The sequence below is a fragment of the Oncorhynchus masou genome, chromosome 24, assembly GCF_036934945.1.
Source record: "Oncorhynchus masou masou isolate Uvic2021 chromosome 24, UVic_Omas_1.1, whole genome shotgun sequence".
Taxonomy (NCBI): Eukaryota; Metazoa; Chordata; class Actinopteri; order Salmoniformes; family Salmonidae; genus Oncorhynchus; species Oncorhynchus masou.
This window is the reverse complement of record NC_088235.1, coordinates 3722911-3735410: the sequence shown is the minus strand read 5'-3', so window position 1 is coordinate 3735410 and position 12500 is coordinate 3722911. Positions and strand designations below refer to the sequence as shown.

The window sequence follows — 12500 nt, the reverse complement described above, 5'->3', positions numbered from 1 at the left end:
TGCCTCTCTCTGCCTCTCTCTGCCTCTCTCTGCCTCTCTCTCTCCACTCGGATCACTACTCATAGTAATTAAATCAAGCCTTTGCTACTTGCCCACAACAATACCCCTCTGATGACATCACCACAGTCCTCTGGGTTGTGTTCATCAGGCACCAAACGGAAGAAAATGGACAGAAACCGGGAGGTCTTCTCTATCTGGACTCTCCAATAGGAAACACTCGTATATGTTTTCTGTTGCAGAATGTGTTTAAAAGGTTTCCTGTTGCATGCTTCATCTCATCTCATGTATATTCAGATCGCCGTGGTGACGGGGATCGTTAACGAGTTCTTACTTCATCACAGGAAGTTATGTTCATCTTGTTCTTTTTTTTCTGCTTATTTTCCCCACCTCTTTATTGATCTCTTTCTGTTTCTCTCTCATTCTTTATTTTTGTTGGTGTCTATCTAGCGCATCTATCCGGTGTATGTGACAATTAAACATGTGTTACAGGGAAGGGTAGTCGGGAGGAGGGAATAACAGAGGAGTGCTGCTCGTCCCTAAATACATTGGAACGTTCAGAAAGGGACTTGGCCGAAGGAAAAGTTTAAATCTACCCACACCCTCTCCTCCTCCTCCTCCTCCTCCTCATACCTCCTCCCCTCCTCCTCCTCCTTCTCATACCTCCTCCTCCTCATACCTCCTCCTCCTCATACCTCCTCCCCTCCTCCTCATACCTCCTCCTCCTCATACCTCCTTCCCTCCTCCTCATACCTCCTCCCCTCCTCCTCATACCTCCTCCTCCTCATACCTCCTTCCCTCCTCCTCCTCCTTCTCATACCTCCTCCTTCTCATACCTCCTCCTCCTCCTCATACCTCCTCCTCCTCCTCATACCTCCTCCCCTCCTCCTCATACCTCCTCCTCCTCCTTCTCATACCTCCTCCCCTCCTCCTCATTCCTCCTCCTCATACATCCTTCCCTCCTCCTCCTCCTTCTCCTCCTCCTCCTTCTCATACCTCCTCCTCCTCCTCATACCTCCTCCTCCTCCTCATACCTCCTCCCCTCCTCCTCATACCTCCTCCTCCTCCTTCTCATACCTCCTCCCCTCCTCCTCATTCCTCCTCATACATCCTTCCCTCCTCCTCCTCCTTCCCTCCTCCTCCTCCTTCTCCTCCTCATACCTCCTCCCCTCCTCCTCCTCCTTCTCATACCTCCTCCTGCTCCTTCTCATACCTCCTCCTCCTCCTCCTCATACCTCCTCCCCTCCTCCTCATTCCTCCTCCTCATACATCCTTCCCTCCTCCTCCTCCTTCTCCTCCTCCTCCTTCTCATACCTCCTCCCCTCCTCCTCCTCCTCATACCTCCTCCTCCTCCTTCTCATACCTCCTCCTCCTCCTTCTCATACCTCCTCCTCATACCTCCTCCTCCTCCTTCTCATACCTCCTCCTCCTCCTCCTCATACCTCCTCCCCTCCTCCTCCTCCTTCTCATACCTCCTCCTCCTCATACCTCCCCCCTCATACCTCCTCCCCTCCTCCTCATACCTCCTCCCCTCCTCCTCCTCCTCCTCATACCTCCTCCCCTCCTCCTCCTCCTTCTCATACCTCCTCCTCCTCATACCTCCTCCTCATACCTCCTCCCCTCCTCCTTCTCATACCTCCTCCTCATACCTCCTCCCCTCCTCCTCATACCTCCTCCCCTCCTCCTCATACCTCCTCCTCATACCTCCTCCCCTCCTCCTCATACCTCCTTCCCTCCTCCTCCTCCTCATACCTCCTCCTCCTCCCCTCCTCCTCATACCTCCTCCTCCTCCTCCCCTCCTTCTCATACCTCCTCCTCCTCATACCTCCTCCTCCTCCCCTCCTTCTCATACCTCCTCCCCTCACTTTTAAAGTCAGAAAGACAAATTGGATTAGTGAGTATTGAATGAAACAGAGAATGGAGGAAAATAAATCAGAAAAGCTCGCTGTGATCACAGGCTTTAATATATTTATTTTCTTTCTCCCCCTCCCCCTTCTTCCCTCACTCCAGCTGTCCTCTTTTCAAAACCACAGAGTAGTGAACATCAGCTCTTTGCCTCAGTAGTCTAATTCAACACCTGTTAGTTATAGTTCCTGTTTCCCCTCATAATAGATCATTTTGTGGAGACGTTTAATTCTAACAATTACAGTAGGCTGGATATTTTCAGTGGAAGGAAATGAATGTTAGATTTCTCCCTTTAAATATTATTTCCCAAAGGTCACGTCACTTCAGATGTTCATTTTGTTGTCTTCTTGTTTTGTCTTTGTTTCTTTTTGCTTCGTTCTGCCTCAGGGACATTAGATACAGGTATTATAGAGATGTGTGATATCCAGGCTCCTGTGTTTTACCTCTTCGTTCTGCCTCATCCTCAGGGACATTAGATACAGGTGTTATAGAGATGTGTGATATCTAGAGTTCTGTGTTTTGCCTCTTCGTTCTGCCTCATCCTCAGGGACATTAGATACAGGTTTTATAGAGATGTGTGATATCTTGGGTCCTGTGTTTTGCCTCTTCGTCCTGCCTCATCCTCAGGGACATTAGATACAGGTATTATAGAGATGTGTGATATCTTGGGTCCTGTGTTTTGCCTCTTCGTTCTGCCTCATCCTCAGGGACATTAGATACAGGTATTATAGAGATGTGTGATATCTTGGGTCCTGTGTTTTGCCTCTTCGTTCTGCCTCATCCTCAGGGACATTAGATACAGGTTTTATACAGATGTGTGATATCTTGGGTCCTGTGTTTTGCCTCTTCGTTCTGCCTCATCCTCAGGGACATTAGATACAGGTATTATAGAGATGTGTGATATCTAGAGTCCTGTGTTTTGCCTCTTCGTCCTGCCTCATCCTCAGGGACATTAGATACAGGTATTATAGAGATGTGTGATATCTTGGGTCCTGTGTTTTGCCTCTTCGTTCTGCCTCATCCTCAGGGACATTAGATACAGGTTTTATAGAGATGTGTGATATCTTGGGTCCTGTGTTTTGCCTCTTCGTCCTGCCTCATCCTCAGGGACATTAGATACAGGTATTATAGAGATGTGTGATATCTTGGGTCCTGTGTTTTGCCTCTTCGTTCTGCCTCATCCTCAGGGACATTAGATACAGGTATTATAGAGATGTGTGATATCTTGGGTCCTGTGTTTTGCCTCTTCGTTCTGCCTCATCCTCAGGGACATTAGATACAGGTTTTATAGAGATGTGTGATATCTTGGGTCCTGTGTTTTGCCTCTTCGTTCTGCCTCATCCTCAGGGACATTAGATACAGGTATTATAGAGATGTGTGATATCTAGAGTCCTGTGTTTTGCCTCTTCGTCCTGCCTCATCCTCAGGGACATTAGATACAGGTATTATAGAGATGTGTGATATCTTGGGTCCTGTGTTTTGCCTCTTCGTTCTGCCTCATCCTCAGGGACATTAGATACAGGTATTATAGAGATGTGTGATATCTTGGGTCCTGTGTTTTGCCTCTTCGTCCTGCCTCATCCTCAGGGACATTAGATACAGGTATTATAGAGATGTGTGATATCTAGAGTCCTGTGTTTTGCGTGATCATGTGACATGCCTTGATTTAATCTTTATTCGTTCTCATCAACTCCTTTCCTTTGATGTCAGATGGTTCAGCTCCATCCTCAGACAGTTGCTTTCGTTGTTGGTGAAATGAACATTTCTGGATAAGGTTTAAAATCCAGGATAGAAATCCTGCTGTATAACGTGTTGTGCTAAACACAGTGATCTCCTCTGGTCAGATGACATGTCAGAGTAGAGCCCCTTTCTATTCCTCTTATTAATGAATGTTGGATTTGTCTGTTAGGAAAACTCTTCAATCCCCACAGACAGACGTTATAGTGCAGTTAATACAGTGTGTGTGTGTGTGTGTGTGTGTGTGTGTGTGTGTGTGTGTGTGTGTGTGTGTGTGTGTGTGTGTGTGTGTGTGTGTGTGTGTGTGTGTGTGTGTGTGTGTGTGTGTGTGCTAGCCTCTACAGACAGGTTAGATAAAGATAGTGATCTTGGCCAGTGTTCCATTCAGAGCAGAGAGGAATAATGAAAACCCGCTGGCCAACGGTGCTGAACCTGCTGCTGGCCCAAACTCATCATGACAGCTATACCCATGCTACACACACACAGCCAGCTGCTTACACACACACACACTGTACATCACAGTACAGGAGATAAATGGACCTATCATTTGTGGAATTTCACTGTTTTTCATTGTTTCCAACAGAAACATTACAGTGATGTAGTTTATATTAGTATATTGTTTAACACACCTGTTTGTTTGTTTCCATGATGCAGTAAACGTTCTCTATTGAACACCATTCATTATCACAGGTTCTAGAGTTCCCAACACAGCTTCTAAAGGTTCCAGTTCTAGATTCATCCTGGGGTCAAATGTTCTGCTTTTAGAATAGAGAGAGGTGACACTGCCCTGTAAGAGTCAGGAGGGACTTGGGGTCAAAGTTCATCTCCTATTGGCTGGGGAGACGGGGGACACAAACATCCGTATGGCCCCCTGGACCACCCTCCATCTCTCCTCCCTTCTTTCTTCTCCCTTCCCCTCTCCATCCTCCCTCTCCCTCCATCTCTCCTTCCTTCTTTCTTCTCCCTTCTCCATCCTCCCTCTCCCTCCATCTCTCCTCCCTTCTTTCTTCTCCCTTCTCCATCCTCCCTCTCCCTCCATCTCTCCTCCCTTCTTTCTTCTCCCTTCCCCTCTCCATCCTCCCTCTCCCTCCATCTCTCCTTCCTTCTTTCTTCTCCCTTCCCCTCTCCATGCCTCCTCTCCCTCCATCTCTCCTCCCTCCTTTCTTCTCCCTTCCCCTCTCCATGCCTCCTCTCCCTCCATCTCTCCTCCCTCCTTTCTTCTCCCTTCCCCTCTCCATGCCTCCTCTCCCTCCATCCCTCTTCTCCCTCTTTCCATTCCCTTTTTAACCCTCCTCTCCCTCCAAATCTCCATCCCTCTCTCAACCCTCTCTATCTCTCTCTCAACCCTCTCTCTTCACCCCCCCTCCCCCTCCGTTCTGCCCCTCTCTGACTGTGTGGCTGGAGGGAGAATGGTTTGTTCTCTCAACCCTCTCTCTTCACCCCCCCCCGTTCTGCCCCTCTCTGATTGTGTGGCTGGAGGGAGAATGGTTTGTTCTCTCAACCCCTCCCCCCCCGTTCTTGCCCCTCTCTGACTGTGTGGCTGTAGGGAGAATGGTTTGTTCTCTCAACCCCTCTCTTCATCCCCCCCCCCCCCCGTTCTGCCCCTCTCTGATTGTGTGGCTGGAGGGAGAATGGTTTGTTCTCTGAACCCCCCCCCGTTCTGCCCCTCTCTGATTGTGTGGCTGGAGGGAGAATGGTTTGTTCTCTCAACCTTCTTTCTTCACCCACCCCCCTCCCCCTCCGTTCTGCCCCTCTCTGACTGTGTGGCTGGATGTGAGAATGGTTTGTTCTCTCAACCCTCTCTCTTCACCCACCCTCCCTCCCCCTCCGTTCTGCCCCTCTCTGACTGTGTGGCTGGAGGGAGAATGGTTTGTTCTCTCAACCCCCCCCCCGTTCTGCCCCTCTCTGATTGTGTGGCTGGAGGGAGAATGGTTTGTTCTCTCAACCCTCTCTCAACCCTCTCTCTTCACCCCCACCCCCCGTCCTGCCTTCTGCCCCTCTCTGATTGTGTGGCTGTAGGGAGAATGGTTTGTTCTCTCAACCCTCTCTCTTCACCCCCCCCCCCCCGTTCTGCCCCTCTCTGACTGTGTGGCTGGAGGGAGAATGGTTTATTCTCTAATCCCTCTCTCTCGTCTTCCCGTCCGCCTCGTCACAATGTCACACAGGCTTAATATTCCCATTATGATGTGGTTGTTTTATTGGACTGTCTGGAGTCACAATGACCTGCCAGAGGAATCTGCCTTTATCCCCTCAGAGCTACCGACTCGCCCTAAATGGCACCCTATTCCCTATGGGGGATCTGGTGAAAAGAAGTGCAGTATGTAGGGAATAGGGTGATATCTGGGATGCAGCCCCCCTGTGTCGTCCATTTCAAAGTTGACTACAGTAATCCACGGAGCCCGTTCTTAAATCCCCTCGTCGTGGTCTTTTTTTTCTGTTAAATGAAATGGCATCGCTACGTCTGGTCTGGGCCGAGCCGCACGTCAGAGACAGATACACACAGGACACTGGTTCTTATGTCCTTCACAGGCAGAGGAGCAATCCCTCTTTTCTGGCTTGAGGTGGCAATGTGAGAGAGAGGTGTGTGAGAGAGAGAGGTGTGTGAGAGAGAGAGGTGTGAGAGAGAGAGGTGTGTGTGTGAAAGAGAGAGGTGTGTGTGAGAGATGTGTGTGTGAGAGAGGGGGGGGGTGCGAGAGGGGTGTGTGAGTGTGAGGTGTGTTTAGCATCATACCTCATGTAAAGTACATATCTGCAGTTGCTGTGGATGTTAGGTGGTTATGTGGTTGTTAGGTGGTTATGTTATGTGGTTGTTAGGTGGTTGTTATGTTATGTGGTTGTTAGGTGGTTGTTAGGTGGTTATGTTATGTGGTTGTTAGGTGGTTATGTTATGTGGTTGTTAGGTGGATGTAAGGTGGATGTTAGGTGGTCATGTTAGGTGGTTATGTTAGGTGGTTGTTAGGTGGTTATGTTATGTGGTTGTTAGGTGGATGTTAGGTGGATGTTAGGTGGATGTTAGGTGGTTATGTTATGTGGTTGTTAGGTGGATGTTAGGTGGTTATGTTATGTGGTTGTTAGGTGGTTATGTGATGTGGTTGTTAGGTGGTTATGTTATGTGGTTGTTAGGTGGTTATGTTATGTGGTTGTTAGTTGGTTATGTTATGTGGTTGTTAGGTGGTTATGTTATGTGGTTATGTTATGTGGTTGTTAGGTAGTTATGTTATGTGGTTGTTAGGTGGTTATGTGATTGTTAGGTGATGTGGTTGTTAGGTGGTTATGTTAGGTGGTTGTTAGGTGGTTATGTTATGTGGTTGTTAGGTGGTTGTTAGGTGGTTATATGGTTGTTAGGTGATGTGGTTGTTAGGTGGTTAGGTGGTGGTTATGTTATGTGGTTGTTATGTGGTTGTTAGGTAGTTGTTAGGTGGTTGTTAGGTGATGTGGTTGTTATGTAATACATTTGTTGTGGGTTGTTCCATGTGTTTAATTGATCTGTTGTGTTCCAGGGAACAGTAAGGAAGAGGAGGAGGCCATGATGCAGGAGTGGTTCATGTTGGTCAACAAGAAGAATGCTCTGATCAGGAGACAGAACCAACTCTCTCTACTGTAAGTCCCCTGACTCTCTCTACTGTAAGTCCCCTAACTCTCTCTACTGTAAGTTCCCCTAACTCTCTCTACTGTAAGTCCCCTAACTCTCTCTACTGTAAGTCCCCCAACTCTCTCTACTGTAAGTCCCCTAACTCTCTCTACTGTAAGTCCCCTAACTCTCTCTACTGTAAGTCCCCTAACTCTCTCTACTGTAAGACCCCTAACTCTCTCTACTGTAAGTCCCCTGACTCTCTCTACTGTAAGTCCCCTAACTCTCTCTACTGTAAGTCCCCTAACTCTCTCTACTGTAAGTCCCCTAACTCTCTCTACTGTAAGTTCCCCTAACTCTCTCTACTGTAAGTCCCCTAACTCTCTCTACTGTAAGTCCCCTAACTCTCTCTACTGTAAGTCCCCTAACTCTCTCTACTGTAAGACCCCTAACTCTCTCTACTGTAAGTCCCCTAACTCTCTCTACTGTAAGTCCCCTGACTCTCTCTACTGTAAGTCCCCTAACTCTCTCTACTGTAAGTCCCCTAACTCTCTCTACTGTAAGTCCCCTAACTCTCTCTACTGTAAGTCCCCTAACTCTCTCTACTGTAAGTTCCCCTAACTCTCTCTACTGTAAGTTCCCCTAACTCTCTCTACTGTAAGGTCCCCTAACTCTCTCGACTGTAAGTCCCCTAACTCTCTCTACTGTAAGTCCCCTAACTCTCTCTACTGTAAGTCCCCTGAACTCTCTCTACTGTAAGTCCCCTAACTCTCTCTACTGTAAGTCCCCTAACTCTCTCTACTGTAAGTCCCCTAACTCTCTCTACTGTAAGTCCCCTAACTCTCTCTACTGTTAGTCCCCTAACTCTCTCTACTGTAAGTCCCCTAACTCTCTCTACTGTAAGTCCCCTAACTCTCTCTACTGTAAGTCCCCTAACTCTCTCTACTGTAAGTCCCCTAACTCTCTCTACTGTAAGTCCCCTAACTCTCTCTACTGTAAGGTCCCCTAACTCTCTCTACTGCAAGTCCCCTAACTCTCTCTACTGTAAGTCCCCTAACTCTCTCTACTGTAAGTCCCCTAACTCTCTCTACTGTAAGTCCCCTGACTCTCTCTACTGTAAGTCCCCTGACTCTCTCTACTGTAAGTTCCCCTAACTCTCTCTACTGTAAGTCCCCTAACTCTCTCTACTGTAAGTCCCCTAACTCTCTCTACTGTAAGGTCCCCTAACTCTCTCTACTGTAAGTCCCCTAACTCTCTCTACTGTAAGTCCCCTAACTCTCTCTACTGTAAGTCCCCTAACTCTCTCTACTGTAAGGTCCCCTAACTCTCTCTACTGTAAGGTCCCCTAACTCTCTCTACTGTAAGTCCCCTAACTCTCTCTACTGTAAGTCCCCTAACTCTCTCTACTGTAAGTCCCCTAACTCTCTCTACTGTAAGTCCCCTGACTCTCTCTACTGTAAGTCCCCTGACTCTCTCTACTGTAAGTCCCCTAACTCTCTCTACTGTAAGTTCCCTGAACTCTCTCTACTGTAAGTCCCCTAACTCTCTCTACTGTAAGTCCCCTAACTCTCTCTACTGTAAGTCCCCTAACTCTCTCTACTGTAAGTCCCCTAACTCTCTCTACTGTAAGTCCCCTAACTCTCTCTACTGTAAGTTCCCCTAACTCTCTCTACTGTAAGTCCCCTAACTCTCTCTACTGTAAGTTCCCCTAACTCTCTCTACTGTAAGTCCCCTGACTCTCTCTACTGTAAGTTCCCCTAACTCTCTCTACTGTAAGTCCCCTAACTCTCTCTACTGTAAGTCCCCTAACTCTCTCTACTGTAAGTTCCCTGAACTCTCTCTACTGTAAGTCCCCTAACTCTCTCTACTGTAAGTCCCCTGACTCTCTCTACTGTAAGTCCCCTGACTCTCTCTACTGTAAGTTCCCCTAACTCTCTCTACTGTAAGTCCCCTGACTCTCTCTACTGTAAGTTCCCCTAACTCTCTCTACTGTAAGTCCCCTAACTCTCTCTACTGTAAGTCCCCTAACTCTCTCTACTGTAAGTTCCCTGAACTCTCTCTACTGTAAGTCCCCTAACTCTCTCTACTGTAAGTCCCCTGACTCTCTCTACTGTAAGTCCCCTGACTCTCTCTACTGTAAGTTCCCCTAACTCTCTCTACTGTAAGTCCCCTGACTCTCTCTACTGTAAGTTCCCCTAACTCTCTCTACTGTAAGTCCCCTAACTCTCTCTACTGTAAGTCCCCTGACTCTCTCTACTGTAAGTTCCCCTAACTCTCTCTACTGTAAGTCCCCTGACTCTCACGACCGTAAGTTCCCCCAAGCCCCTCGACCGTAAGTTCCCCCAAGCCCCTCGACCGTAAGTTCCCCCAAGCCCCTCGACCGTAAGTTCCCCCAAGCCCCTCGACCGTAAGTTCCCCCAAGCCCCTCGACCGTAAGTTCCCCCAATTCCCTCGACCGTAAGTTCCCCCAATTCCCTCGACCGTAAGTTCCCCCAACTCCCTCGACCGTAAGTTCCCCCAATTCCCTCGACCGTAAGTTCCCCCAACCCCCTCGACCGTAAGTTCCCCCAACTCCCTCGACCGTAAGTTCCCCCAACTCCCTCGACCGTAAGTTCCCCCAATTCCCTCGACCGTAAGTTCCCCAACCCCCTCGACCGTAAGTTCCCCCAATTCCCTCGACCGTATGTTCCCCCAACTCCCTCGACCGTAAGTTCCCCCAAATCCCTCGACCGTAAGTTCCCCCAACTCCCTCGACCGTAAGTTCCCCCAACCCCCTCGACCGTAAGTTCCCCCAACTCCCTCGACCGTAAGTTCCCCAACTCCCTCGACCGTAAGTTCCCCAATTCCCTCGACCGTAAGTTCCCCAACCCCCTCGACCGTAAGTTCCCCCAACCCCCTCGACCGTAAGGTCCCCTAACCCCCTCTACCGTAAGTTCCCCAAACCCCCTTGACTGTAAGGTCCCCTAACCCCCTCTACTGTAAGGTCCCCTAACCCCCTGTACTGTAAGGTCCCCTAACCATCTCTACCGTAACTTCCCCTAACCCCCTCTACAGTAAGGTCCCCCAACCCCCTCTACTGTAAGTTCCCCCAACCCCCTCGACTGTAAGTTCCCCTAACCCCCTCTACCGTAAGGTCCCCTAACCCCCTCTACCGTAAGTTCCCCTAACCCCCTCTACCGTAAGTTCCCCTAACCCCCTCTACTGTAAGGTCCCCTAACCCCCTCTACTATAAGTTCCCCTAACCCCCTCTACTGTAAGTTCCCCTAACCCCCTCTACTGTAAGTTCCCCTAACCATCTCTACAGTACGTTCCCCTAACCCCCTCTACTGTAAGGTCCCCTAACCCCCTCTACCGTAAGTTCCCCTAACCCCCTCTACTGTAAGTTCCCCTAACCATCTCTACTGTAAGTTCCACTAACCCCCTCGACCGTAAGTTCCCCCAACCCCTCTACCGTAAGGTCCCCTAACCCCCTCTACCGTAAGGTCCCCTAACCCCCTCGACTGTAAGGTCCCCTAACCATCTCTACCGTAAGGTCCCCTAACCCCCTCTCCAGTAAGTTCCCCTAATCCCCTCTACTGTAAGTTCCCCTAACCCCCTCTAATGTAAGTTCCCCTAACCCCCTCTACTGTAAGGTCCCCTAACCCCCTCTACTGTAAGGTCCCCTAACCCCCTCTACTGTAAGGTCCCCTAACCCCCTCTACTGTAAGGTCCCCTAACCCCCTCTACTGTAAGTTCCCCTAACCCCCTCTACCGTAAGGTCCCCTAACCCCCTCTACCGTAAGGTCCCCTAACCCCCTCTACCGTAAGGTCCCCTAACCCCCTCTACCGTAAGGTCCCCTAACCCCCTCTACCGTAAGGTCCCCTAACCCCCTCTACTGTAAGTTCCCCTAACCCCCTCTACTGTAAGGTCCCCTAACCCCCTCTACTGTAAGTTCCCCTAACCCCCTCGACCGTAAGGTCCCCCAACCCCCTCTACCGTAAGGTCCCCTAACCCCCTCTACTGTAAGTTCCCCTAACCCCCTCTACTGTAAGGTCCCCTAACCCCCTCTACTGTAAGGTCCCCTAACCCCCTCTACTGTAAGTTCCCCTAACCATCTCTACTGTAAGGTCCCCTAACCCCCTCTCCAGTAAGTTCCCCTAACCCCCTCGACCGTAAGGTCCCCCAACCCCCTCTACCGTAAGGTCCCCTAACCCCCTCTACTGTAAGTTCCCCTAACCCCTCTACTGTAAGGTCCCTAACCCCCTCTACTGTAAGGTCCCCTAACCCCCTCTACTGTAAGTTCCCCTAACCATCTCTACTGTAAGGTCCCCTAACCCCCTCTCCAGTAAGGTCCCCTAACCCCCTCTACTGTAAGGTCCCCTAACCCCCTCTACTGTAAGTTCCCCTAACCCCCTCTACTGTAAGGTCCCCTAACCCCCTCTACTGTAAGTTCCCCTAACCCCCTCGACTGTAAGGTCCCCCAACCCCCTCTACCGTAAGGTCCCCTAACCCCCTCTACTGTAAGTTCCCCTAACCCCCTCTACTGTAAGGTCCCCTAACCCCCTCTACTGTAAGGTCCCCTAACCCCCTCTACTGTAAGTTCCCCTAACCATCTCTACTGTAAGGTCCCCTAACCCCCTCTCCAGTAAGTTCCCCTAATCCCCTCTACTGTAAGTTCCCCTAACCCCCTCTAATGTAAGTTCCCTAACCCCTCTACTGTAAGGTCCCCTAACCCCCTCTACTGTAAGGTCCCCTAACCCCCTCTACTGTAAGGTCCCCTAACCCCCTCTACTGTAAGGTCCCCTAACCCCCTCTACTGTAAGTTCCCCTAACCCCCTCTACCGTAAGGTCCCCTAACCCCCTCTACCGTAAGGTCCCCTAACCCCCTCTACCGTAAGGTCCCCTAACCCCCTCTACTGTAAGGTCCCCTAACCCCCTCTACTGTAAGGTCCCCTAACCCCCTCTACTGTAAGTTCCCCTAACCCCCTCTACTGTAAGGTCCCCTAACCCCTCTACTGTAAGTTCCCCTAACCCCCTCGACCGTAAGGTCCCCCAACCCCCTCTACCGTAAGGTCCCCTAACCCCCTCTACTGTAAGTTCCCTAACCCCTCTACTGTAAGGTCCCCTAACCCCCTCTACTGTAAGGTCCCCTAACCCCCTCTACTGTAAGTTCCCCTAACCATCTCTACTGTAAGGTCCCCTAACCCCCTCTACTGTAAGGTCCCCTAACCATCTCTACTGTAAGGTCCCCTAACCCCCTCTACTGTAAGTTCCCCTAACCATCTCTACTGTAAGGTCCCTAACCCCCTC

The 12500-nt window shown here is 49.9% G+C and overlaps 1 protein-coding gene across 1 annotated transcript in view; it reads left to right on the top strand.

Annotated features, from left to right (window-relative positions):
• The window catches only part of LOC135511800 (EH domain-binding protein 1-like), a 217934-nt gene that overhangs the window by 175891 nt on the left and 29543 nt on the right, over positions 1-12500 (top strand). Inside the window, exon 12 of the mRNA XM_064933262.1 lies at positions 7140-7239. Within this exon, the coding sequence (XP_064789334.1) occupies positions 7140-7239 (100 nt within the window). The remainder of the gene's footprint in view (positions 1-7139; positions 7240-12500) is intronic.